The sequence below is a fragment of the Neovison vison genome, chromosome 8, assembly GCF_020171115.1.
Source record: "Neovison vison isolate M4711 chromosome 8, ASM_NN_V1, whole genome shotgun sequence".
NCBI classification, from domain to species: domain Eukaryota; kingdom Metazoa; phylum Chordata; class Mammalia; order Carnivora; family Mustelidae; genus Neogale; species Neogale vison.
In genome coordinates, this window is record NC_058098.1 from 20,528,622 (window position 1) to 20,555,149 (window position 26,528).

Here is a 26,528-nt window from a genome sequence, read left to right on the forward strand (position 1 = left end):
CTATTTGTGGAGTAGAGGTTACTGGGGGAGGGGGCCTATTTCCTAAGCAGTGGACAGTAACAGTCCACCAGGAAGGCCCTGGGTGGGGCTGCTGGGGGCTCCAGGCCTGGCCTCAGGATCAGCCGGCTCTCTCACTTCTCTCTGAACCTCACTGCTCCTCTCCTACCAGTGAGATGGGGGTGCAGTGACAGCACCCACCTTCTAGGGTGAGGGAAGGAAACAAGCCAGTGCATGGAAGCCTCTGGAACAAGGCCCAGAGCCAGCTACCGAGGGTTATCCAATGACATCAAAATATGGTCAGTGAAGAACCTCTTCCTTTTGGTAAACAGCAGGACTTGGGAAAACCTATACATGATAAGAAGAGTCAGAACAGTGGCTGCCCTAGGCAGTGGGGATTAACTAGGAAAGGCACAGGGGAGCCTTCAGGGGTGCTGGAAGAGATCTAGATCTTGACCTGGTGGGAGTTACACAGGTGCACACATCCAGCTGCACAGGGCAAATATTTGCCGACCTTACCATGCACTTTATTTCAATCTTTAAAACATAGCTATAAATGATGACGTCCTCATTTGGAAGGAACTGTGCTGGGACGGTTCAGCCCTTTGGGAGGAAAAAAAAAGGGCAGAAGTTGGGTGTTTCTCTTTCACACCAGACACCAAAATGAATTTTTTAAAAAACTAGAAAAAAATACCTGGAGGTGGACAGTTTTCAGTTTGCTGGATTAAGGAGGACTTTCTAAGCGTAAAAACAGAGAACAGAAATGAACATAGAGTGAAGAAGGAGCATGAATGCCTGTAGGTCTCCACTCCCCAGGCCTTGGCATGGCAGTTACCGGGCAGAAATGTGCTAGGAATTCAGTGAGTGAACGGCTCAACCCTTGTGTGCTGGGTGCCCGGCAGCTCGGCAAGGGTGAGGATGGCGATGCAAGATGTACAGGTGCCAAAGGATGGGGCTCAGCCACCACCCCTCTGGGCAGCGTGCTCACCAGCTAGGTGCCTTCCCTGAGGCAGTGGGCCCCCTGTAGGAGCCCAGCAGCATCCACGGGGATGCACCCCCCCCACCCCGCCCCCACTTGCTGCTGAGCCTCCAGCTCTGCGACTGGAAACAGAACAGAGAGGCACACATTCCTGGCTGCCTCCCCTCATTGACTCCGAGCCCAGAGCCCCAAGAAGCAAATGCGCAGGCTTCTGTCCTTGCTCAGGTCCACGAAACTCAGTAGCAATTGCCCAAGATTAAGATCGGAGATTGTGACTCCAGGAAGCAAGCCGTGAGGCCAAGGATTCAGGCATCTACCCCAGCAACCAGCAGAAAGATGGAAAAACTCAGAGGGGTGCTCCCTCTCTTACCTCAGCATGCAAGCCGGGGGCGCAGCTGGAGAATGCCGACTCCTGGAGAATGCAGACCGTTGACCTGGAGGAGATTTCGAGGTCCTGGACCTGAGCTGGGTCCATTTCATACCCGAGGCCCCAATCTCTGAAGACGCGTCCTATGCAAAGGACGAACGGCTCCCAGGGAGTAGTGCAGGAAGCACCGGGTGTTCGGCCGCGGGACGCAGGAGCGGTCCCCAACCCCTTCACAGGCGGAGCCGCTGAAGCTCAGGGAGCTTGCCCGAGACCCCTCCAGGGGCGGAAGACCTACACGTATCACGGGAACACAGTGGCTGACAAGCACCCAGATAGGCAGTCTTGCCGTCTGTGCGCACGCGCACACGCACGCACACGCGAACACACACACGCACGCACACGTGAACACACACGCACGCGCATACGTGCGCGCGCCAATACAGCTCTGCCATGGTATCGCTGCTGTGCTCAGGATGTGGTGACATCCCAGAGGCCCCAGGGAGACAGGGCCTGCCGTGACCTTGTGCCACTTCCTCACCATTGATCGGAAGACCCTGCGGGTGTCCCCGACATCTCTGGCAGGTGCCTGGTATTGTCTGCAGGTTTAGCAGGCAGAGATGTGCAGCCAGCCCCACACAGCAACCGCCTGGGGTTGCGTCGGGGTGGACGGGAGCCCTTGGTGGCCACGGCCCAAGCTTTGGCCACCAAGGAGGCCTGACAGGCCTGTGTCCTGCAGCCACTGGGATTCGGCTTCTCCTGCCAACAGAAGAGAACACCCAGAGGAACACACACAACTCCGTGCCCAGCCACAGGCACTCACCAAGGCCACGTGTAAGAATACATACTCCAGTAGACGCAAGGGGCATCCACATATCCAACCATGGGTCCCCCCAACACCAACCACACCTTTCAATGGGGAGATCTAGTAACACATCTGAGAATTTGGGGGATACTGATGGGATTACCCACTAGCTAGATGTCAACCCTTAACACTGCCACCCATGGGAAACAGAGCAGGCTGAGGAGGCCCCCTGTTTGTACTGATTCTGAAATGTAGCAATGAACTCACTCCCTCTCCTAGATCCGGCGGAGACCACCACAGAATCACATGGACCCTGCTTTTGTAGAGTGTGGGCAAGCCGTTGGTGTCCCCTTGGAAAGTCCCTTTCTACTCAAGACCTTATTTACGATAGAAGACACCCTCCACTGTGTTTCCCCCTATGCTTCCCACTGCAAAACTGTTCATCCAGATCAGTCCTGAGACCCACCTGCAGAGACCACCCAGGAGCTCAGGCCCCAGGCCCAGGAAACTGCACTTGGAACATCCTCCCCAGGTTCCTGGAGCATCTGGGAAACACTGGCCTGCTGTGTTCCTTCCTTCTTTTGGCGAACAGATGAGCGCTCAAGAAGGAAGTTACACACACATGTGAGCCGACTGGGGGCACAATATAGGATTGTGCCCAGTGTGACCAACTTAGTGGACCAGATGCCAGTGGTTTAAAAACCCCAAATTGCCTTTTCGGCAGCCTGGATTGCACACATAAGACAGACACCATAGTTTTTGAACATTTCCCCTGTACTTGGGTGCCAAGGAAATGCTTCCAGAGCAGACACAGCTCTGTGGGTCCTCCCCTCTGGCAGGTGGAGGTACCGATGTCACTGTAATGCTGGGAGACTTTTCCCTCCTGCTAACCACAGGTCATTTGTACAGATCTTTTCAATGAATCAGTGTTTCATGAAATTGAGACATTTACCTACCACCTTTATCATTTTTATCTGTATCTAATTAGTCCCGTACAATTGTTTCCTTACTATTTTTCCCTAATCAAGGGCCACATTTTAACTTACATCTGTTCTTGGAAAAGAAACCCAATATCCTAACCACTAAAGGGAGTATCTATCACCGCAGGTAGTAAGTAGAAGTTAATGAGATACAGTGACTATATTAACGTTCTTGGCCCCGTGCCACCCAGAGGATCCCGCTGTCCTGTGAGTCTAAAAAATCTCCTGTGTCTATTTAGTCATCCACATGGGTTTCTCCTTTACCCACCCTGGCCCCAGTCCCTTTGATTGTGTGAAATTAGTTTGCTGTCCAGGGCACAATGGCCGGTATCTCCCCAAACCACTTCTTCCGTGCCCAGAGATGTGCATTCTGCACTGGAGCCGTGGTGACAGAACATCAGGCCCTTGGGGGAGTCCCGTTGCCCATACAACCACATGTTTTGGAAACCATGAGCTAGTGTAGCTGAACTGTATTCTAAACCAAGGAGGTTTCCGTGTGGATGCTCTCTCCATTCCCTCCTTCACTGAACCAATAAGGATGGAGTATGAGAATGTGCTTGGCTTGGGTCTAGGCACTGAGGAGGCAGTGGTAAAGAAGATGGGCAATGTCCCCAGCCTTGTGGAGCGTCCCTTCAAGTCCCTGAGTGAGAAGATCCCGGCCGAGCCCTGTCAAGCCCCGGATGATGCCGTCACCATCGTCCTTGTCGTCTTCGTCATCATTATCATCACAGTGAATGCTGCTTTACACTACTGAGTTTTGGGTACCCGTGCAGTCATCGGTAACAGGGACACAGGGTTGTCTGTCTCTCAGAGAGATGGGAGACATCTATCTTGTGAGCAGAGCACTTTGAATTCCACTAGAATGTTAGCTCCACGAGGGGACAGATTTTGCTTTGAACAGTGAACAGTGTTCACTGTTGTATCCCCAGTGTCCAAAACAGTACTTGGCATGTGATAGGCCCTCATCAATATTTGCTAAATGAATTAATCTAAGGAGGGCACGATCTAATTTACATTATAAAAAGATCATATGACTGTTGCATGGAAAAGGGAGAGACCGGATGGCTGGGCGCAAGGGGAGGGCAGGGAAACCAGTGAAGAGGATACTGCATCAGTCCACATGCGAGGGAAAGCCCCTTCCTGCTCTGGTTCCCGTCTGGCTCCTGTCATGTTTTTCTTCCCCTTGCCCCAGCACCCAACAGGCCCCAGCCAGGGCTCCTCACCCTCTGGAAGCTGGCTTTCACCCCCACTGCACCCTCTTCCTTCAAGTCACCCCTCTGTTGGATCCACTCAACCTCCATCAGAAAGCCATCCATGGACGAGCTCTCTGCCAAGCTATTATTTAAAAAACAAACAATAAACCAGAAAAGAAAAGAAACATTAGGTGCATTCCTCCAGCCACAATAGTTGATTCAAGGAAGGGAACATGCAGGACTTTGGCTGGGAGTTCTAGGCTGGAGACAATCAGCTCTAGCCCAGGACGCAGAGCGGGTAGCCCCACGGAGGTGGCGAGCACACAGTGGTGATCCAGGCTCACAAAGGGGATCCCACACTCAACACGAATAGAAAACTGAAAAACTTGGTCCTAGATGATGTCACTGAGTAGCTGAGTCACAAGAGGGTCACCTACATGGCGCATATTCAGGAAAGATCCTCGTGGGGAGGCAGTAACCCTCCCCTTTGACAGGGGTTGGATTATTTCTGTCAGTCACAAGTAACAGGACAATAAGCGTCCTCATGTTCATTATCACATTTCCTTGTGTAGAGGTAATAGTAGAAAAGAGTGTGAGAGGCGGATTTGTAAACACAAAGGATTTGTGTGATTGTGACACTTCTTGCCCAAATTGCCTTCCAGAAAGGATTGTTCTATTGGATTTGTTTGTTGAGGTCCATGTTGAGGTCCATGTTGCAGCCTGGGGCGGGGTGCTGATTTCGTTCCCGCTGCCTCCCTGGCTTCCCTCTTGTGGGTCCTGTGCCCTGGAGTCTCTGAGGCTGTATTTTGCCCATAACCTGAGATCCCACGTCCTGAAGTCCCCCCAGCTTCTGGAGGTGTGATCCAGTACTCAGGAACAGGGTCATGGATGTGGGATCTGAGCAGTCACACGGTCCCTCGGTTAGAAGGGCCTCCCACTAGGTTTAATCATTATCAGGGAATTCTTGATAACAGTTGAACAAGAGCCTCCGTGTTCATTTGACGCATGGCTTGTGCCTTTCTCCCAAGTGTCCTGCCCACACACTGAGCTCGACTCCAAGCCATAAACACTCACATCCCGAAACACACTCAAACGGGGTAAAGCTGAGAACTCTCAGGTCCTCCGGGGCCCAAGGGAAGAGGCAGGGCACCAGCTCTCCCCCCCGGGGGAACGGCTTGGCCATTCTCACCGAGCAGAAGCTTAACCGGGGACCAATTCCCAGTTAATTATAAAATTGGCTGTTCCGCTCTATTTATGCTTTTCGAGAAAGCTGCTAGCCGGCGCCCCTCCTGCGAATCCGTTTGGTCCCGCATGCTGGCGCTCAGTTTGGTTTCTTTAGCTGTTTTGCGATTTTGCTTGAAAATTGCCAGCATCTGTGTGTTTTCCTGACAATTTGAAAACCTCAGTGACTAAACCCAAACAGGAGACCGTAACGGTGTCTCGATTTGACAGTTCAGCGTGAGACAGGAGCCATCGCCGTTTCTCTGGGCGAGCTTTCTAAGGAGGTCAGACAGGGGCCCAGGAGAAAACAGACACAAAATAAAACCCCAGTAGTTCTAAAAGGATTGTTGGGCTGAGATCACGGCGTGCGGTGCGGTGACAGAGCTTCAGTTTAGCACAACTGGGGCACTCGGCGCGTCCGCAAAATTCATTTCGAGCTTCACAAACACAACCCATTTTTTGCTTTTGTTGTCCACATTTTTTTTGAGGTATCGTGTACGCAGAAAAGCGCACAGATCCTAAGCGTACAGCACGGTGGTCTCTCGTTGTAACTTTGTTTTTAGGCATTTACTGAGCACTTACCACACGCCCACTAAGCGATAGATAACGGGATCCGTAAGTTTAGAAGGTTAAGAACTTCGGCTCAAGTGTCAGGTGTGACTTTGAATCCTAGAGCTGTTATATTAGTGAAGTAACCTTGGGGAGCCTATGAACCTGGAAAGCCTCCGCTTCCTCCTCGTGCCACAGAAACCCCTAGTGTGGTTTAAGAGCTGCTTGGGGCAGTCAGCAAATGTGGATTGAGCTCCCGCATAGTTTCTAGAGAGCTGGGGCACATACAGTGCTGGACTGAGAGGTCCTCCACAAATGTCAGTTCAATAAATACTTGTTGCTTCGGGACACTTTCCACCTGACATTCAGATGAGACGAGGCTGCCCAGCCGATGAGTGGGTTCTAGCTCTTGCTCTGCAGCAAGGGGCCAGAGGCTGACAAGCCCAGCCTGGGGACGAAACACACCATCAGGTCAGATGGTCCGGGTGGCAATCCCGTTGCTCGGGTCTCTCCCCAGTACAAAGTCTCTCCCCATGCGCCAGCTGGTTGTCTCTCCAGGTGACCCGTGGGAGGATGCAGATCTTGCAAATTCTCAGCTGCAGTCTGTGCCCCCTAATACTTCCTCTCTGTTTGACCGTGGATGTTTCCCTTTCTCCCTCCAGGCCTTAGTTTCCATAACCGTGCAGTGGGAAAAAGGTGGTAGGGACAGGAACCTTGCAAGACAGACTTGGGAAGACTCTTGCCCGTGGGGTCACGGCAGGCGCCCAAGGTTCAGGTGATGGGGGGAGGCAGTGGCTGGAGAATGGGCTGAGGAGCCCGCACAGACAGGATGACCAAGGGACGAGGATGCCTCACTAGGGGAGTGCCAGGGGAGGGGTGGCCAGGCTTCCTCTCCAGCTCGGCAGGCCAGCTGGTGGCAGTCAGGCTCTTGGGCCCCCCTTCATTCTCTTCAAAGAGCCTGCCATTGCTGTCACCTCTCTGACTCCGACGAAGTAGTGACAGGTGGCAGGACCAGGCATCCAGGTTAGACAGAGGCTGAGCTCCACACGCTCACCTTGCATCTCAGCAGAGACGTTTCACTTCCCTGAGCCTCCGTGTCCTCTGCAGGGGGTGCTAATCCGAGCTACTGTCGCAGTGAGCATCACAAGAGGGGTCACCAAGGAGCCAGGCAAAGTAGCTGACCTGCCCTGAGTGCTCGGGAAATAGGAACCGTTGCCACAGTTGTCATTAGTGTGACAGCATCACTGCTCCCCTCATCGGGAACGATAGAGGCAACCATAAGTTTGAGAGAAAGATCTGGAGACCAGCACAGGCGATGTGGCCACAGTGACATGTTGTCTCATGTCTCCTGGGGGGCAAAATTACGCACGTTAAAAACCAATGTCATTCATGTAATCTTCACAACAGTTTCTTATTCTTATAATCCCATTTTACAGAGGAGAAAACAGAGGCACGCAGAAATGAACCTGTCCAAGTTTACCTGTCTAGTAAATGGGCAGGACTCCGACCTCAGGCATCAGGCTCCATAGCTCACGTTCTTCAACCACTATGCAATAAGGCCTTTGTGCTACTTTTTTTCTTAATTGTGACTTTTCCTTCCCTCTCTCTTTTTTTCTAGCCCATTGGCCAGATGCAGCAGGAGGCTGGGGAGGGAATACCGCCAGCCTAGACTCAGTCCAAGCTCTGCTTCTTACCAGCTGCTCTGACACTTTTGAAGATTCCCTCCGGCTCATCATTAGGAATAGACAGAGGGGCCTGGAGACTCAGCTGGTTAAGCAGCTGCCTTCGGCTCAGGTCATGAGCCCAGAGTCCTGGGATTGAGACCTACATCAGGCTCCCTGATCAGTGGGGAGTCTGCTCTCCCTCTAACCCTCCCCCTGCTTGTGCTTTTTCTCTCCTAATAAATACATAAAATCTTTTTTAAAAATTAGCAGTGGGTAGTGATATGTCATAGCAAAATGGACTGAGATAAATCCCCATGGGGCAGGCTGGAGGAGCAACTGGAGGTCACTGTCAGGGAAATGCCAAAGTCTCCTTGGCCAAGTAGATGACCCAGGGGCTGGTAAGAAGAAGGGGTGAGGATGAAGGAGGGACAGAGGATGAGTGGATCGCCAAGAACGGCCACCATGGGAGGAATGGCCATAGGGCATGTGATGGGACCCTATCTTTTATATCCTCTACAAACATTCAGGAAATCAAACAGACCAGCCAGTGCTTTCGGAATTGGGTTGTTTCAGAGCTAGTTGCTAAAATGCTGACATCAGCCTCTGGTTCAGGATAGAATGAGGACACATGCTGGATACTCAGAGGTGTTAGTTACATATACCCAGTCATAACGACCCCAATTCCCAAGAGGGCACAAGCAAAAGTACAAGAAGGGAAAAGCCACAGATATTTGGCATTTGCACAGTTTGATCCCTGGCTACCAGAGGAGGTTTTTGGTCGGAACTTAGTTTTTTGATCCCAGCACTGTAGTTCACAGTGTTTGAAAATGTCTTCCTGACAAAGAGTTCTAAGTATGCAGCTTCTGTTGTCCCTATGTCATTTGAGTTTGCCCCTCACGCATCTATTGACGTGGGCTTTGGGCACATGCCATGCTCTGGCCTATGGAATGTTTGCAGACGTGAAATGTGCCTGTGTGATGGGGCTGGTCCTCCAGCGGCTCCCATCACCGTGGGAGGAGCTGTCCAAGGATGGCTGCAGCCTGAGTCCCTGAATGAACACGTATGGGACAGACCAGAGCCCAGCCAGCAGGAGCAGCAAGTTCAGCCAGACCCACAGCTTGAAATGGGGCCACCCAGCAGAGCCTGGGTCAGATCAGTGAACTCTCCGCCAGCCAGCAGACACTTGGCTTGAGTAATGAGCATTGTTGAGTGCATGATTGCCATTGAGTTCGAGATCATTTGTTACACAGTGATAGCTGACAGAGGCAGTGTATTATTGAACAACCTAAACCACTTGGCCAGAGGACTAGTGGGCCCACCGGAGGAAGCTGGGTGATGGCCACCCCTTCCAGCGAGCTTTCCAGCCAGCAGTGCATCCCTTCCCTGCTTGCCAGAGAGGGTCTGAAAGTTCCCATGGGGTTGAGGCTTGCCTCTGTCCTTCCTTTAAGGAAAGTCATGGATACTACCTTGTCCCCACCTTAACAACTTAATCAGATTATTTTATATGTTGGGCAACATATGGAATTGTGTTGGTCACCTGTGCCTACCCGAACACTTGAAATGTGATTAGTCTAACTCCAGGCCCTGGAGTCAGACTATCTGGGTCTGGGTCTGTCCTCTTGATGTGTGACCGTGGGAAATATCTTAGTCTCTCAACTCCCCCTGCAAAATGGGCATGATGAGGATGATACTAGTAGACACAGGTTGTGAGGAGGAAGTAAAGCCATGCATACAAATCATTTGGCCCCTAGTAAGTGCTCCACCAAATGTCTAAAAGCAAAACTGTGTTTCAACACAGCCTACAAACTGCCTAAGATGAGGCAAACAGCCCCGAGGGACAGAACAGGAACAAGAGTGGGAGGGGGCTGAAGAGAGAAGGCTCCCTGGAGGAGGCAATCTTGGGACTCAGTTTTTAAAGGGTCAGTGAAGACCAGGGAGGGAATGAGATATGCAGAGCTCGCGGGAAGGGGAGCAGGTTTTCATGCTGGATGGGAGTCTACATTAGGGTTTGATGAGAATGAAGTCGGAAAGAAATAAAGGGTTATGGAGATCTCCCCATGCAAAATAAAATCTAGAAGCCATTAACCAGCAATATGAAAGGTTTGATCACACCAAAATTCAAAATTCCTGTATAACAAAGACACCATACACAAATTTAGCGATCAGCGGACAGGACGTTTGCAACAAATATAAAGGTTACTACCTAATCTATATAAAGAGTTCCTGGAAATCGATAAAGAAAAAATACCTTTAAAAAACATCTCATAGAAAAGTACACAACAGATATGAATTAACAGCCACTGGGGATAAAATGTAAATGCTTCATGTGAAAAGATGTGATTAGAGAAACACAAATTAGAACAATGAAACATTTTCACCCGCCAGATTAGCAAACACCAAAAAGATCGCTAATACCCAGGGGTGGCAAGTGTCAAGAAGACATTTTCACAACCTATGAGCATCAGCTGGCCAAACTGGGCAGAGTTGGTAATGCTTGACAGGAGGGGAGTTAGGGGTGGGGAATCCCAGAGCTGTGAAGGGCCCTAACCTAACCCCTCAGCATAATGGGAAGCTTCTCTCTTTGGTTCATTGTAGGGTAAGAGAGGAAATATGGAGCCCATCAGAAGGGACTTGCCTTTCACTGGTTTGTAAGCAAGTTGGCCCAGGTGAGCCCCGGAAAGAAGCTGCCTGCCAGCCCATCTGTTGCAAAAGTGGTTGGAATGCAGGCCCCGATGGCCAATCCGTGGTGGACATCCAGGAAGGCGTGTGTGAGCAACAACTAGCAGAACAATATTTGTTGCAAATGAAGGCGCAGGCTCAGAAGGGTGACGTAAGCGGAGGACTTAGGGCTCAAATGCAGATCTTTCTTCCACTGCAAGGAGTCAGGAGGCCTGACTTTACTTGTTGTATGAAAACAAGTCTGTGCTATTTGTGTCCTTCTCAGAGCACTAATGTCTGGGGCATCCAGTGTGCTCCCCACGTCCCCGCTCTGTGCCAGACCCTGCCCGTGCATTCATCTCCTTGGGTCCTCATAGCAGAGAAGGCAGAGAAGGCTGCCCCCATCTTACAGAAAAGGAATCTGAGGCTCAGAGAGCTTAAGTGACTTCCCTAGAGCCCCACACAGCTGGGAAGGGTGGAAGCTGGACTTTGAGCTTCAGGCTGACCTTCAACCACTGATGCATTTAAATTGCAGGCAGTGTTCTCTTGGTGCTTGGGTTTGCATACAGGGGTGTGTGCCTGAGGGGTTAAAGCAGCAGGATATCTGGAAAGACTGGTGACATTACCCGTGGCAGAGACCTCAGAGCTACACATGAACAGAGCATGAGGTTGGCAGGCTTTGTAAAAATGACTTACGCCATGAGTTATCTGTGTGCAGCTGGGCAAGTCGCTTATCAGAACCTAGACCGTCGCACTAGACTCAAAATGGTCTTCCTGCTTTTGTGATCTACCAGACACTCAGCATGTGAAAAGTTGCTCAATGGCACTTATATAAGAATTAGGGTGCCTGGATGGCTCTGTGGGTTAAAGCCTCTGCCTTGGACTCAGGTCACGATCTCAGGGTCCTGGGATCAATCCCCGCATCAGACTCTCTTCTCAGCAGGGAGCCTGCTTCCCCACCTCTCTCTGCCTGCCTCTCTGCCTACTTGTGATCTCTATCAAATAAATAAATAAACTCTTTAGGAAAAAAAAAAAAAAGAAAGAAAGCAGAGTTAAGAACAAGATACAATTAGCATAGGCTAAAAAGAGCAGTATTGTCCAGTCAAGAATGTCAACATAAAAAACCAAACCAGCACCCACACTGTGAATCTGTAATTGGACACAGACTTCTGGGAAACCACTGGGCGATATGATTCAATTTTAAAGGTACAGACCTTTGGATTCAGTGATTCCTGTTCTGGGAATTTATCATAAGGTAAGTGCACAAAGATATGTATGCCTAAGACAATGCATATAGTAAAAACAGCAACAAGAAAAGAAGGAGGGAAGGCAGAAGGAAAGAAAGAAAGGAAGGAGGGAGGGAGGAGAAAAAGAAAGGAAACAGCCTAAATTTTCATCATAGGGTGTTTGTCAACAAAAGTAGAGTTTGGTCATAAAAGAGCTACATGGACCCAGCTGAGACCCCATTAGCTTAAGGTCCTGAATCCTGACCCCAAATAAACTCTTGCGTCTCTAATACAGCACACGTGGTGGGGGGATCCCTCATATCCCTTAGAATCTGAAAATCAGTGACCCCTGAGGAAGACATGAGTCAGAGTCCAGAGCGATGTGTGTCCCAGAAGGGTTTCATTTGGAGTTCACCAACCAAGGTTTGAAATACACTCTCAACACTTGGCAGCTTGTAACCTTGGGTCATTTACTTGACCTCTCTGAGTTTCTGTCTCCTCATCTGTAGGATAGGAGGAGAATTCTTCCCTCATGGGGGTGTAGCAGGGACTGACAGAACATATACCCCTCTAAGGTCCTCATCTTATTCCTTTTACCCCTCAGGCCTGGCCCTGAGACACCAGTGGTCCAAACCTCCCCGCTTTCTTTCCTTGACGACTGTACCTTCAGCCCAGGTCTGCACAGTGCCCGGGCTGCCCGGCGGTGTGGGCTCAGAGGATCCAGGGACATGGTGAGGCAAGGGACACCGGGTCCAGCCTCTCCATCAGGAGTGCAGGGAAAAGGGCTGACACCCCCATGGCTCCTAGTTCAGTGGCTGGGCTCCCATCACCATGGGGCTGACTCAACCAACCATGCACGCAGGAGGAAGGCTGCAGGGTTCTGTGACACACTCAATTCCCAGACGCCCCCAAATGTCCAACCTCCTCTCCTGTGAGCTTGTCTCAGCTGGGGCCACCTACAGGCAGACACACACAGACAGACCGCCCCCCCACCCGCCCACCAGCACACAGTGAAGTAAAAAATGTCACCTTTTAAAAAGTCATGAAATATTATTTGCATTGCATTATTACCTGGAGCCAACTTTAAATTAAACTGAATTGACAAAGTACCCGACTAACATAGCCAGAAAAGGTAGCGATGACTCAGGGATCTTCACCCCAGCCTGGCTACTCTTTGAGCAGGTCGTCCACCTGCTCTATGTCTTGATTTCCTCCTCCTTGAAATGGGGCTGGTAACATTTGCCAGGAAGCAGGAAAGCAAGCCAGCAGGATTGTGTTGAAGTGGTGAGAAGGGCAGGGTCTGGGTAGGAGAGGAGGCTAAGGGGCAGGGAAGGAGAGTGGCTGAATGTGGGGATCCTGGGAATTGACATTTTGCCTGGAGTGTGAAAGAGCAGGAACTCGGCACATGCAAAGGCATGGAAGTGAGGGACTTCCCTGCCAGTTTCCGTGGCTTGTGTCCCCATATCTGTAGGGACCAGGAGGGCCTCCTCTTGCACTCTGGCCAGGACAGAACACTGTGGTCTTCCCAGGTTGCTCTGGGCTCCCACCCTGTCCTCCTCAAAGTCTCTGAGTGTTAATGACCCTCCCAGGGGGGGCATAGTTGACTTTATACTAAGAGTGGCCCCAGGGAGCAGCTCAAGGATGGGGCCCAAGTCCACAGGTCACCATAGCCTGCTCTGTCCAGGGAGAAGGAAGAAATAGAGCCCAATAACTGGAAGTAATACCCCAGGGGAGCTGCAGTGCCCAGGACTATGCATGACTCTCACATCCAAAAATGGTAAGGGCCTCACAGGACAAAGGCTCTGTTGGGAGCTTCAAGTCTCAGGTAAATGGCACTGGCTCTCACATGGAGACTAAGACTATGCAGATGACTAACTGTCCAGTCTTCCCAAGGTCCTTCTGAGGACAAGACTCTGGAACCATGCCACCAGAAGGTCAAGTATTTGGAGGTCCCATTGGTGCAGAGGCCCTCCTTCCCAACAGGTATGTTGAAATAGCCATGAAAATGGGTGAAAAGTACTTTGGGAGCCATAAGTAGTTTTGTGTGTAAAACATACAGATGCTTAGTAAGTGTTAGATGGGTGGATGAATGGATGGATGGTGGGATAATGGATGGATGGATGGATCATGGATGGACGGATAATGGATGGATCATGGATGGATGGATGGATGGATGGATGATAGATGGATGAAGGGATGGATGGATGGATGATGGGTGGATATATGGGTGGCTGGATCATGGATGGATGAATGGATGGATGGATGGATGTGTGGGTGGATGGATGAATGGATGGATGATGGATGGATGGATAGATGATGGATGGATGGATGATGGGTGGATGGATGGATGGATGGATGATGGGTGGATAGATGGATGGATCATGGATGGATGGATGGATAGATGGATAATGGATGGGTAGATGGATGGATGATGGATGTATGGAGGGATGGATGGATAGATGACGGGTGGATAGATGGATGGATGGACAGATAGATAATGCTTGGATGGATGGATGGATGGATAATGGATGGATGGATGGATAGATGGATAATGGATGGATGAATAGATGGATAGATGGATGGATGATGGGTGGATAGATAGATGAATGGATGGATCATGGATAGATGGATGAATGGATGGATAATGGATGGATGAATGGATGGATGGATGGATGGATGGATGATGGGTGGATGGAGGGATGGATGGATGGATGATGGATGGATGGATGGATGATGGGTGGATGGAGGGATGGATGGATGGATGGATGATGGATGGATGGATGGATGGATGGATGGATAATGGATGGACGGATGATGGATGGATGGATGGATGATGGCTGTTTATATAAATGTGTTAGAACATGAATGAGTGCATGAAGAATTCAGTGAGCCATTAGGCAAATGAATAGAAAAGCTAATGAGTGAAGGAATAAATAAATGCTTGTATGAGTAAACAAGTTAGTACCCGAGTAAATGAACTTATGGTCCAGAACAGAAAACCTAACTTGTTATCACCTTGCTTAGGTGTAGGGAACCCCTGGAAAGCAAGGAGGAAGAGAGAGTATCCTGAGTCTTGAGTAAGCTTCTTTAAGGAAGCACTACTTCCCAGCTTCCTGGAGAACCACACTTAACTCAGAAGAGGATGAAGTGTGCCCACACTCTGGGCAACATCCCTCTGCCCCTGTTGGGCCTGGTCCCAGCCCTGGAGTATCAGTCAAGTGGATCAGGTCACAGTGGAATGACTCAGATCCTGGCAACTTGCCAGCACCTCCCCAGGGAGCCTGTGATCCAGCCCACCTCCTGACTATTGTAGAGCCGTGTTCCGTGCCCCTCAGACCCAGAAAGCTTCCCAGGGTTGTGTGCTCCGTGCACAGCATTTCCACCCTGCCTTTCTCCCCATCTGAGCATCTCCTGCTCCCCAGGATACATCCCCACGGATGGAGCCACACAGCCCTGTGGTTGAGCCTCAGCTCTGCCACTTGGGCTGTTTGGCTTCAGGCAAGTGCCTTAACTTCTCGGAGTCACAGCTTCTGTGTCATTTCGACGAAAATCTTGCCTATCTCAAGGGGTGGCCATGAGGATTCAGTGGGATAACACATGTCAAGGGTCCAAACTGTGCCTGGCACAGGATGTACACCCAGCACCTTATTTCCGGGTGCTCAACTTTGCTCTCTTGGTGGCAGTTTACAGAGCATTTACAAAGCGTGAGCCCAGCCTGTGCTCAGAGCTTTCCATGCACGACCACACGGAGTCCTCAAAGAAGAGGAAGGTAGGGATTATTGTGTCCTGCTAAAAATACACGTGCAAGTCCTAATAACCTCCAGGACCTCAGAATAGGACCTTCTTCTGGAAATAGGGTCTCAAAACAGAGGTAATCAAGTTAAAATGCAGTCGTTAGGGTGGGCCCTCACCAATGAGGTGTCCCTATAGAAAGGGGCAATTTGGACATAGAGACAGACACACACAGAGGGAGACAGGGCAAAGGCCCACAGGGAGAAGGCCGTGTAAAGAGGGAGTCAGGGGCTGGAGGGATACAGCCAGAGGCCAAGCAACATCTGGAGCTTTTAGAAGCTGGATCCTTCCCACAGGTTCAGAGGGAGCACGTCCTGCCAGCGCCTTCTGGACTCCTGGCCTCCAGCCTGTGGAACAATCCACTTCTGTTGTTCTAGGCCACCCAGTTTGTGCTGCTCTGTGGTGGTCACCTCATGAAGGCAGTACAGAGAGGATTGGCCTCAAGTTGCCAAGGACAACACTGAGGGTCCTGGAGAGGGGGAGAGGGAGAGTCCCAGAGCTTCTGGTTGGAGGTGTAAAATATGGGCATGCCTGGGAAATGTGTCATGACAAGAGGTCCAAAGAGAGAGCCACGTCCACTTACTGTCCTGAGTTTACTCGTGTGTCTTACAAACATCAATGGCACAACCTTCAGTTGCATCGTCCGGGCTAGGAAGAGCCAAGGATATCCCTGGGGATCTTCAGATATACCTCTCAGTTACAGACAGGAAAGCAGGCCGTTTCCAGGCTGTGCGACTTAGGGGGAGTCACTTAACCTCTCTGGCCCTCAGTTTCCTCATTGGAAAATGAAATTAAGACCCACCTCATAGGATTGTTGGGAGGGTCAAAGAAGACAACTCACGGGGAGTGGATAGCCCTGGGGTCGGCACAGAGCACCAGGCACTCAGCCACGGCTGCTGTAATGGGGATGATGTCTCTTGGAGAGCCTATCACTAGAGGCTCACAGGCTGTGTTTCTCTCTCTCTCTCTCTCTCTCTCTCTCTCTCACACACACACACACACACACACACATCTGCCTTATAGAACAAAATGTTGAAAAGGAAACCTCAATCCATACCCCTCAGAGACCCGGGATCTCAGCCTTCCACCCAGAGCTGGGAGGGCATCTTCCCACAGCCCTCACCAACTACCGTCCAGAGCTGTTTACCTGCCAGGAGTCCCAAGGAGCTGTGTCCCCTGCCTTCTGCCGCAGGTGCTCCCAGAGGTCCTCCCTGCAGAGCCAGGCAGTGCCCACTCTCCCTTAAGGTCTGAGCCCCCACCCCAGGAGGCTTCTCTGGCTCCTCCAGAGTGACAGGGGACAGGAGGGTGGGGCTTGATGGCTCATCTGGCTTTTCTAGGTCAGCACAGAAGCTGACCTGCAGCACGTTCCCTTGCAGCAAAGGGGACAGAGGCGACCAAGCAGTGCATGGGACTCTATGGAGCAAGGGAGCTGGAGAAAATGCCAGACAAAGCCTGAGAAAAACTCCAGCCACAGGGGATGTATGTTACCAAAAGTGTTTATTTCAGTGCCAGGAAAGCTCCCAGGAAAACACATGTTGCCAAAATCTCATCAGCTAGAACAAGGCATGTGTGGAGGGAGAGGTGGGGTGGGGTGAGAGGATGGGGGAGAATATGTGTGTGTTAGGAGTACCTGTACAGTAGGGCAAAGGCCGGGGGGAAAGGTACGTAATGTACACCCTCGGAGTTACCATATAGTGGGGCAATTTAGCAACATCTGCAAAATGTAAACACATAGGTCTCAAACTCAACAACTTCTCCCAGAATTTATCCTCTCGATAGAAGCGCACTTGTATACCAAGATAAAAGTTCAAGGATGTTCCCATTGTCGTTAGGAACAGAAACCTTGTCCTACAAATTTAGTGGGGCTCAGCTCCCAAAGGGCAGCCCTCTGTACCACACAAGGAACTCAAGACTTTAGCCCTAGGACAATAGGGAGCTATAGAGGGCTTGAAGCAGGAAAGATATGTTCTACTTTGTGCCTTGGATGGACCGTCTGACAGGGCAGAAAAAGCAGAGCTGGGGAGACCAAACTCCAGACGAGCTAATAATTCATACTCCTGACTGGTAGGATCTGAGGTGGCAGAGGAGGGGACACCAGGAGGGCCTGTCCCCTTCTCCTGCCATCAACACTGCTGCCCCTGGGAAGCTAGTGAGGACGTAAGGACAGGGGATTTCTGCAAAGGAGAGAGCACTTCCTTGCCTGCACCCTGCCCCCATCCCACACTGGGTGAGATGTGGCACAAGGGAGTCAGGGTCTTGGCTCAAAGCCCAACTCCACTGGCGTGGCTCCAAGCCAGACACTTGGTCATTCTGTGCCTCATTCTCCCCTCCTATGAAACAGGGATAACCAAAGACCCTACCTCATAGAATTCTTGTGAGGGTTAAAACCCCTGTATAAAGCCCATGGAAAAGTGCCTGGTACACAGTGGGTGCTCATGAAAGGTGAGTTAATTTTATACTAGCATATGGTAGCTGCTCTGTTGTTACAAAATGAGTATTTGTTATTAAAGTCAACCTAAAGGCGAATCCAGGAGTGTGAAATTACAGAACGGGAGCTGGGAGCAAGAATCCCCCAACCCTTTGAAAGGATGGGAGAAAGTCAAACATTCCCAAAGAAGGTCAAGGACATGGGGAGTCAGTGCCAGAGGTTGGGCCCAGACCCCACAGCTTATTAAATGAATGGCTCTGGCCAGGCCCAGTGGACTTGTCAGGGGTCTCCTGAGCACAGGAAACTCCTCGTTTCTTTAATATGGACCCACACCTTTTGGCCCAGCTGTATCCTAGGACCTCCTCTGAGTTCACATGGTCAAATTTTCCCCACATGCCTGTTTATCTATCCCATCCTCACAGGCTCAGGCTCCTCCCCAGGGACCCTGGGAAGTCCTCTGTAGTGGGAAAGAGCTGGGTCCTCTGGAGGCTTTCCTGAGTCCGTCGGTGGAGGAGCGGAGTCGGGGGGCCCCCGGGAAGCACCACATTCGCCAGAGTCTTCTTCCCTCATCGGCAAGTCTTTCCCATCCAGCTCGGTTACTGCCACCACTCCGCTGACTCCAGGAAAGCCAGGCTGGAAAAGCATGGAAGGTTGAGGCTAGAGATGATGATGGAATGAAAGAGCGAGAGAGGAACAGATACATGATGGGGCGGTAAGGGCTCTATATGAATGGGACAAGGCTCTGGAGCAGAGTCCAAAAGTCTCCTTTCCTTACCCCACTAACTGTACACAAACGGGGCAGGTTATGTAATTTGTGGGCCCATTGATAAAATGAATGGACAGGGCCCCTCATTCAAAAATTAAAAATTTTGAGACGAGAGACAGCAGATCATTAAGGCAAGTACGGGGCTCTTCGGAACATGGGACCTCATGGGACCGCACAGGTTACCCCCGGGAAGCCGGGCCTGAGCACAGGACTCTGAGTGCAAGCACTCGCGTGTGTTTTTCCAGGGAAAGCACCCTCGGCTGTCAAAGTCATGGCCCAGAAAGGTTAAGAATCAGTGTACCTGAGGTTAAGTGAGGGCCCTTGCTTCTCACCCCACACAGGCAGGGGCTCCACACTGTGACCCACAGGGAGCAGAGGGGGTTGGGAACAGGTTGCATCGGCGGACTTGGAATAGATCAGGCTGGGGTGGTCGTGGGGACAGAGGGAAGTGGGCACATGAGGGATAGAGTTGAGGCATTGCTGATGGACTGGATGTGGGCTGGGAGGGAAAAAAGGCATGAAGACTGACTCTTGCGTTTATGGCTCAAGCAATGAGACCGATCAATGCAGGAGCTATTCAGGAGAATATTCTCCGTCAGGAGACGGAGAAAGCTGGCAGAAGTTCAGGCGCGGTGTTTTGCTTTGTTGGGTACCCAAGGGAATCAAGACTCCCCTTCCAGCAATGAAAAGGTGTCAAGGAGTTAACAGAGCTGAGAAGGACAATTAGAGCATTGGGGTCATTGGCACAGGGCTGACATTCCACTCCTCTGGAGTGGCCGAGGCCTTTCCAGGTGTTCAGTGGGTGCCAGGGCCCCGTTACTCCGGGCAAATTACTTACTGCTCTGCCACTCGGGTTCTCATTTGCAAAGTGGAGGTAACAATGATACCCTCTTCCTAAGATCTCATAGACGAGCTTGTGAAAGGGAAGTGCTTGGCACAGGCCCTGGTGCCTTGTAAGTGTCCAGTAACTATCAGCGAGCTGCATCCCTGGATCGTGTCATTCCTCCTCCAAAGGGCTGTGTGTCAGGAGTGCTGGGAGGGCTTTGGATTTGGAGCATCAGTTATCGGGCACGTTAGGAGGGGCTAATGCTATGGCAGAAGACAATCTAGAGCAGAGTAAAGGGGACATTTGAGCTCAACCTCAGAGGTGAGGGAGTGCACCGAGCAGATGTGGGGGAGAAGAATTCCAGGCAGAGGGAGCAGCAAGGGCAAAGACTCTCCGTAAGGAGAGCAGTGGGAGGTGGGGTCACGGAGGTAAAAGGTAGGGAAACTTTGTGAAGGCATTCTTCATGGCAGAGAAGGCTGGTCCTCCAACATGGTGAAAACATGTCTCCGAAAGAATGAAGCAGAGGGTTCCCCAACATGGCGGAGACAAGCAGCTCTTGTCCCATGGTGGAGGGAGTGGATATCCAACATGGCAGCTGCCCAGGCCTTGGGTAGGACCTGAGACTTCCCCTTCCTGCCCCCGCCTCCGCCCCAACTCCCAGAAAGGTCTCACCTGGCTGAACAGAAGGCTCACAGGCAGGACCTCTACTCCTTTTAGCTATGGAGTGTCCCCTCCCAGCAAAACTGGGCTGGGGCTTTGCTCCAGGGCTCCCAGTCAAAGCATACATCTGAATCATTGTCCTCTGAATCTGTGGAGGTACAAGATAAGGCATCTTGGGTGTTCACATCCTGTCTCCTACCCCTGACCTCAAGGGAGCCCCTGGCCAAGTCTGGGCATCCCTGGTAGCCTTATCTGACACCAAGGGGCCAAGGCAGAATCATGACATATGGGACAGCCCTGAGATCTCAGGAAGACCTGAGGACCTTGAAGGTGATGGGGACCAACAAAGGTTGTCCTAGGACTCAGAAAGTGGCCACACCCACCTACTAAATAGGGACAGGCCCTCGAGGCAAACAAACAACCTATTTGTATTCGGAATGGTCCAAGAGCGGGCACAGGGGAGAAACACATCCAGCGACTGGCCCATCCATCCATTCGTCCCTGGGTCCACTTATTAACAAGTGTCTGAGCATGTATGTGCAACATTTCCCTGAAGCACTGCTTTGTGGTGAAGTACACACAAGCAATAAAATATGCGAGAAACTCCACGGCGTGCGTGCATGCGTGCATGCGTGTGTGTGTGTGTGTGTGTGTCTGTGTCAATCATGAGGGGTCTGGGTGATGGAGGGTGGCACAGTCGCACCGCACAGAGCCACCCCTCCATCCAGTGCCATGTTAGAAACTGTTAAAACAACCGTGAGACCTGTAGCCTTTGACTTGCGGGATGTCCGTGATGCATCACAAGCAAGTTTCAGAGAAATGTATAGGTAAAGATCTCTTCCCCTTTTTACTGAAAAACAAGTAACAATCTGCCCATGCTTTTTTGGAAAACCTGCATGTGTTGTTAGATAGTGTGTGAGCTTGCCACCGTGACTTATCCGGGGAAGGCAAGGTGGAGGAGGAGGGAGAAGGGAGAGGGGAATCCTCCTCCTTACTATACTCCTAAGGCGTCTCACTGATGGCAGAGAAGTCATGAAGACCGAAGAGAGCCCTCCGCTTGCAGACCAAGAGTAGGAGACAGGAGAGGCGGGCTTCATTTTCCTCGTCTGTAGAATGGGCACACTACAGCCCTATGAGGAGGGAGTGATGAGGATTTACAAACCAGTGTGAGGGCTTGAAGGGTCCGCTCTTCACTACAGGTCGTGATTGTTTCTTGAACACATACTAAGTGCTAAGTATGGCACGTGCATTTTCCTAATTTAAACCTGTCGACAACGTCTTGAAGGAATTACTAGTGTTCGTTGCAATTTGCTGGTGAGGAAGGCTCGGGAAGGCGGAACGTCCAGGCTCCCAGCCAGGAAGCGGTGGGGCTGGACTCCTATGGGCCTCCCCGCACCAGGGCCCTGTGGTTCCATGTTCCATGGGCTGCACCAGTTTGAAGTCAGGGGATTCAAAGGGAGCTTTGCATTTAACCCCCCGCTCCCAGGATCACCCCGAGGTGGGTGGGACAGGCATGTTTCAGCCCTAAATCCATCTCTTCAGAGGTTTCTCTTCTTGCAGCAAATTCCTTTCCGATCACAAAGGAAATGTCCTCAGGGGAGCACCTTCCCCTTGAAGGGCACACGGGGCTGCACACTCTTTCCTGTCATGGCCCGGAATTAGTTGTCCCCACTGGCCAGCTTCTCCAGGGTTCAGCTGCCCACGATCTTTTCTTGCCTCGGTGCCAAGCTTGCCGGGCAGCTCCCTTCTCCTCCCCTTGCTCCCTCATCTGCTTGAGAAAGCGTGTCCTCCTGGGCCCCATGGCAATCCCTGCCCAAACTGGCTGCCTTCTGGGCCCTGGAATGGCCCTGCTGAGCAGGGGGGTCAGAGCTAGTCCTGCCTGCTTTTCACACCCGATTCCAGGCCAAACTGATTCCAGTGAGATCAACAGCAGAAGAGAAAACTGCCAGCCCAGGTGTCCCCGAGAAGCAGGTCCCCCAAACCCCGGCAGGCCCAGACCCTGGCACAAGGACATGACCAGGGCAACAATACTAAGAGTTCTGAGCAGACGGGCCCCTAAGAGGAGACTGCTTATCTCACTTTAAGGACAGTTTCTGCTCATTGCAAATTTCCAAATGCCTTGTTGCAAAGGGCCATGTGAGATGTGGGAGCAAGTTTGAGACAAGGTCAGGACAGGGCAGGCTGCAGACGGTTTTAGAGGAGGGCATTCAAGGAGCATGAACTGCTGGAGTTTAGTGCCTTAGACCTTGGGGGAGGTGCTCCTGGCTTCTAGAAAAGCCATCTGAAAACACGCCTATGCTTCCTCCCACCTCGTCTACACCGTGACTGAAATGGATTATTTCTCAGCCTATAAGCACCTACTATGTGCCACACGTGTACATGTCCTCGACACCCTGCCCTTCACATGCATCTCTCCACAGCCCCAAAGGGTAGGGACCGATATTCTCTCTATCCTATAGATGAGAAACCCGAGGCTCAGAGAGGACTTGCCCAAAGTCACAGAGCTGCTGGGAGGTAGAGCCAGGAGGGGACACCAGATAACCGGCGCTCTCAAGTACTTCATGGGTGTGTGACCTGGGCACGTGGCTCCTCTCCCCGAGCCTCGGTTTCCTCAGTTGTGCGATAAGGATTACTTCGCAGGTTATTCTGAGGATTAAATGAGATGATGCACATCAGTGTTTCGCACACCCTTTAGTACGGTGTGGAAAAAAGGTTAGCAGTTATTCCGAACGATGAAGGGCCAAGGCTCAAATGTGGGCCCCGTCCTAGACTCCAGAGAGACGGCTTTGGCAGCCACTGCACGGACACGTGGCTCTGTCCACCACCAGCCACCAGCCCTGAGCCCGAGTTGCACCCCTCAGGGAAGGCAGCAGCGCACCCCGGGAATATGAGAATGTGCTTTAAACATTTTCCAGAAGCTCTCGCCAGAAGTCCCAGTAAGGACACACCATCAGCAGCCTCACACTGGAGGACGTGGGGCAGCTCTGGGGATGAACCGCGTACCGTCTTAGTGCCATCAGAGCAGAGCTGGCGGCGCGTCAGCTCCCTCCCTGCCTCGCTGACCAAAGGTCTTGGAACTGCGGAGCAGGAGGTGGAAGGTCAGACGGTCCCCTGGAAGAGGCTCCGTGGTGAGGGGAGCGCCCAGGGGAATAGGACACCAGCGGAGCCGAAGGCCATCCCTGCCACTAGCCCCAAGCTTCCCTTCGGACCAGCTTCATCCTGCCTCCTGTTGCTCTGGGGGGCATGCCGAGTTCAGGACAAGCGGCCGTCAGCCTCCATGATCTTGCGACCCCAAGAACCCAGCTGCCTCCCTGATGCATAGTCCAGGCAGAAAGCAGCATGAGGGGTCTCTTGGCACCCGATAAATGCCCGGTGCTGCCATATCCCATCGCGTACGTTATTTACTGCACAGAAGCACAGGGAGGGGCTGAAGTCCAGCGCATGCCTTGTCCCCCCACCGCTTGTGCCCTGGCTAGTCACAGCAAAGGGCCCCTTTTACTAATTCATCTGGGGGCAGGGGCCACCTCTTTCTGATCTGTGCCAAAGACCTTCTGTGCTAGCAGTGGCTGTGAGGGGACACAGGTGCGCGCGCGCGCACACACACACACACACCCGCTTCCCAAACTTGGGGGCTCACTCTTGGCCTCTACACTACTCAATGAATCCTTTGCTCCTACGGGCGACTGCTTGTCTCAGCCAGCGGCTGAAGAGCATGAAGGAAACTCTTCTCTCTGCCATTGCTTCGGGACCTGCCTGCCCAGCTTCGGGATCCCCTGCTCAGCTCCAGGATTAGGGCCCGGCCCAGGCAGCTCACCTTGGCTCAGTAAGAAGCGGAGCCAGACGATCAGCAGGACCAACAGCAAGCTCACGGGCAGCCAGAGCCAGAACACCAGGAAAGAAAATGTGAGGTCGTTCACCAGCGGCACCAGAGGGTACTTCATGGCTAAGTACCCTGAGTGTGGCTAAGCCAGGCCTGCCTGGGCTGGGCTGGCAGGGCTGCCCTGGGGACCCAGTGGGCCGGCCCACACTCTGCTCTCAGCTCAACTGTGACTGAGCGGATGACCTAACAAGGAAGTCAGTGTCTTTCAGGCAAAAGGAGAGCTGTTTTGGACAAGCGAGTGGGAACTACTGGCAGTGAGACAGTTTGGCCAAGAATAAAAAGCCCAGGCTTCCAGGCAGGCAGGTCTGGGTTGGAATCCCTGCTAAAATGCTATGGGTTCATGGGACACCTCCTTGGATCCTCTTGTAAGATGGAAGAAATTCTTACTTCAGCAAGCTGCTAGAAGAATAAATGATGGGATAAACATCGACCCCAGGTGGCTATTCAAGAATTTGAGGTCACAGGTTCTTCCAGGAGCCCGCCAGATCCCAGGGCCTGTCCTTCTGGCTACAGGTGCCCACATGTGCACTTGGTGGCACTGGGAGGGGGGGATGCGGCGACCCAAACTGAGTTTGGTGCATCGAAGCAGGCAGCTGTCGCAGCATCAGGCAGTAACTGCTGTGTGTGAAAGGCAGGCGTGGTACTGGCACATCTCCTTTCCTATGAGAGCCCCACAAATCTGCATTTTTGTGCAAAATCTTCCAATTTAAAAATGTTGCATCAAGCACTAAAACACTGTTAGCTCAAGAAAACAAATCTGCTGGGCCAGCCTGTCACTGGGCTGCCATTTACAAACCTTCTAACACGCAGGAGGCCCTCAATAAATGACTATCTACCCTGGAAACTTTGGCATCTCGCCTTAGGACAGTTTTCAGTGAGGGGCTTCTAAGTAGTTAGCTTTGTTCCTTTGTCCCCCAGGTAGGGAGAATACTCTCAAATGCCACCTTCTCTTCCCACCTCACCTGTCACTCGTTCATTCACGTAGTAGCACACCTCCATGTGCCAGGCCCTGTGTCGGGAAGGGGGACCTCCAGGGCCCGGCCATCCCAGAGCTGGAGGGAGACGCTGGCCAGACGGGGAGCCTGACAGGTGCGGGGAGTTCACAGGTGGAACGGCTGCTGCTTGTGGAAGGGAGTGAGGCAGAAGCACTCAGTCCCCACAAGGGTCCTGGGCCAGCTACCTCAGTCACTACCGGCAAGTGTCTGTGAAACACACCAATTCCTACAATTCGCCCTGCTCGACTCAGAAACCCTAGGTGAGGCTCGGTGAGCAACCGGTCTACTCCAGCCCTGTTTCCGGCGCCACAGCAGCTCACGGCGGAGTATGAGACGGAAAGTCAGGCAGGTCCAGTTCCAGGCTGGGAGAGCAGCTACAAGAATCGGGTGGTAGACCTGGGGGAGGCTTGGGGTTTGGGAAGGACCCCCTTATAGGGCTCAGGAGAAAGGACCCCCTTATAGGAGCTCAGGGAGAAAGGCAAAAGGCCAGCCACAGGGAAAGTAGGGAAAGGGTGTAAGGAGGAGGGGGAGGGGAGAGCCGGAGCTTGGAAGCCAGTGCTTAGAGTCTTAGCCCGGAGACTTAGAGACTGGAATTCCCAGAAGGGGTGGCCCGGGCAAGACGGCATTACAGTGTGTGCCACTCCGAGCCTAGAGGCCAAGACCAGGAGAGGTTTGGGCTGGAAGAGGCTGAGCAGCACTGGTGGGAAAGGCTTAAACGAACATTTTCTCACCAGAGCCCGAAACCGGACCACTGTGCAATCAGCCTGATGCGTCCCTGGCCACCAAGGACCGGTTAGAGGTCCTGTGGGCAGAGCAGGCGTGGACGCACAATTACAGGGAAGGCAGCTCAGAGAGTCACCTGTTAATGTCCCGTCAAGTCAGTGATAGGCTGGAGGGACAGCTCTTGGCAGAGGCACGCACCCTAACCATTCTCATTGCTGTTTCCTTGGTTCCCCACATGTGTGGTCTTGGTAGGAAGGTGCTAATCAGGCTGTGTGGAATCCTCTCAAGCCGACCTTACTCACGGGGCAGTAGGTCGGGGGAGGATGACTGCCTCTGCGTCTCCCCTTTCCTGACTGCTAGCCCTGGCAGAGCCCGGATTTGGGGCAGGCAGAAGGTAAAGCTGCTTTTCTGTGTCCCTAAGATACAGGCAGCCGGCCCCTCGGTGATCACAAGCCTCTGTACGGCGGGTTTCTGCTGGTTTCTGTGTAATGTGTTTTCATTACACAAGCCCTGTGATGACTTGTACAGTGACAGAGAGTAACTTATACCTATGGAAGTAATCAATTAATCGTGTATAAAAACAGCAAATCACTATGTTGTAGCCTGGAACTAATACAATATAATGCTGCATGTCAGTTATAATTCTGTTAAAAAAGTAATCTTTCAGTATTCCATGAAACTCTACAAAACCAGTGTGAAAACCCACAGATCTAAATTAGGAAGGTCAGGCAAAGCAGAGCACACAGCCCTGGAAAGAGTAAATTAGAAACACCAGTGCAAGAGTCAAAACCCAGCCTATCACCAAAAGCACACACAACGTTA

The 26,528-nt window shown here is 51.9% G+C and overlaps 1 protein-coding gene across 1 annotated transcript; it reads right to left on the bottom strand.

The window, feature by feature from the left end:
- Window positions 1–16,906: 16,906 nt before the first annotated feature.
- ADIG (adipogenin) lies at window positions 16,907–24,085 on the bottom strand. Its single transcript, XM_044262315.1, has 3 exons — window positions 23,923–24,085; window positions 20,121–20,256; window positions 16,907–18,489 (listed from the first exon to the last, which is right to left on the bottom strand). Exons 1-2 carry the CDS (start codon window positions 24,047–24,049, stop codon window positions 20,162–20,164), a joined length of 222 nt encoding a protein of 73 aa, XP_044118250.1. The 5' UTR covers window positions 24,050–24,085; the 3' UTR covers window positions 16,907–18,489; window positions 20,121–20,161.
- Window positions 24,086–26,528: the final 2,443 nt, after the last annotated feature.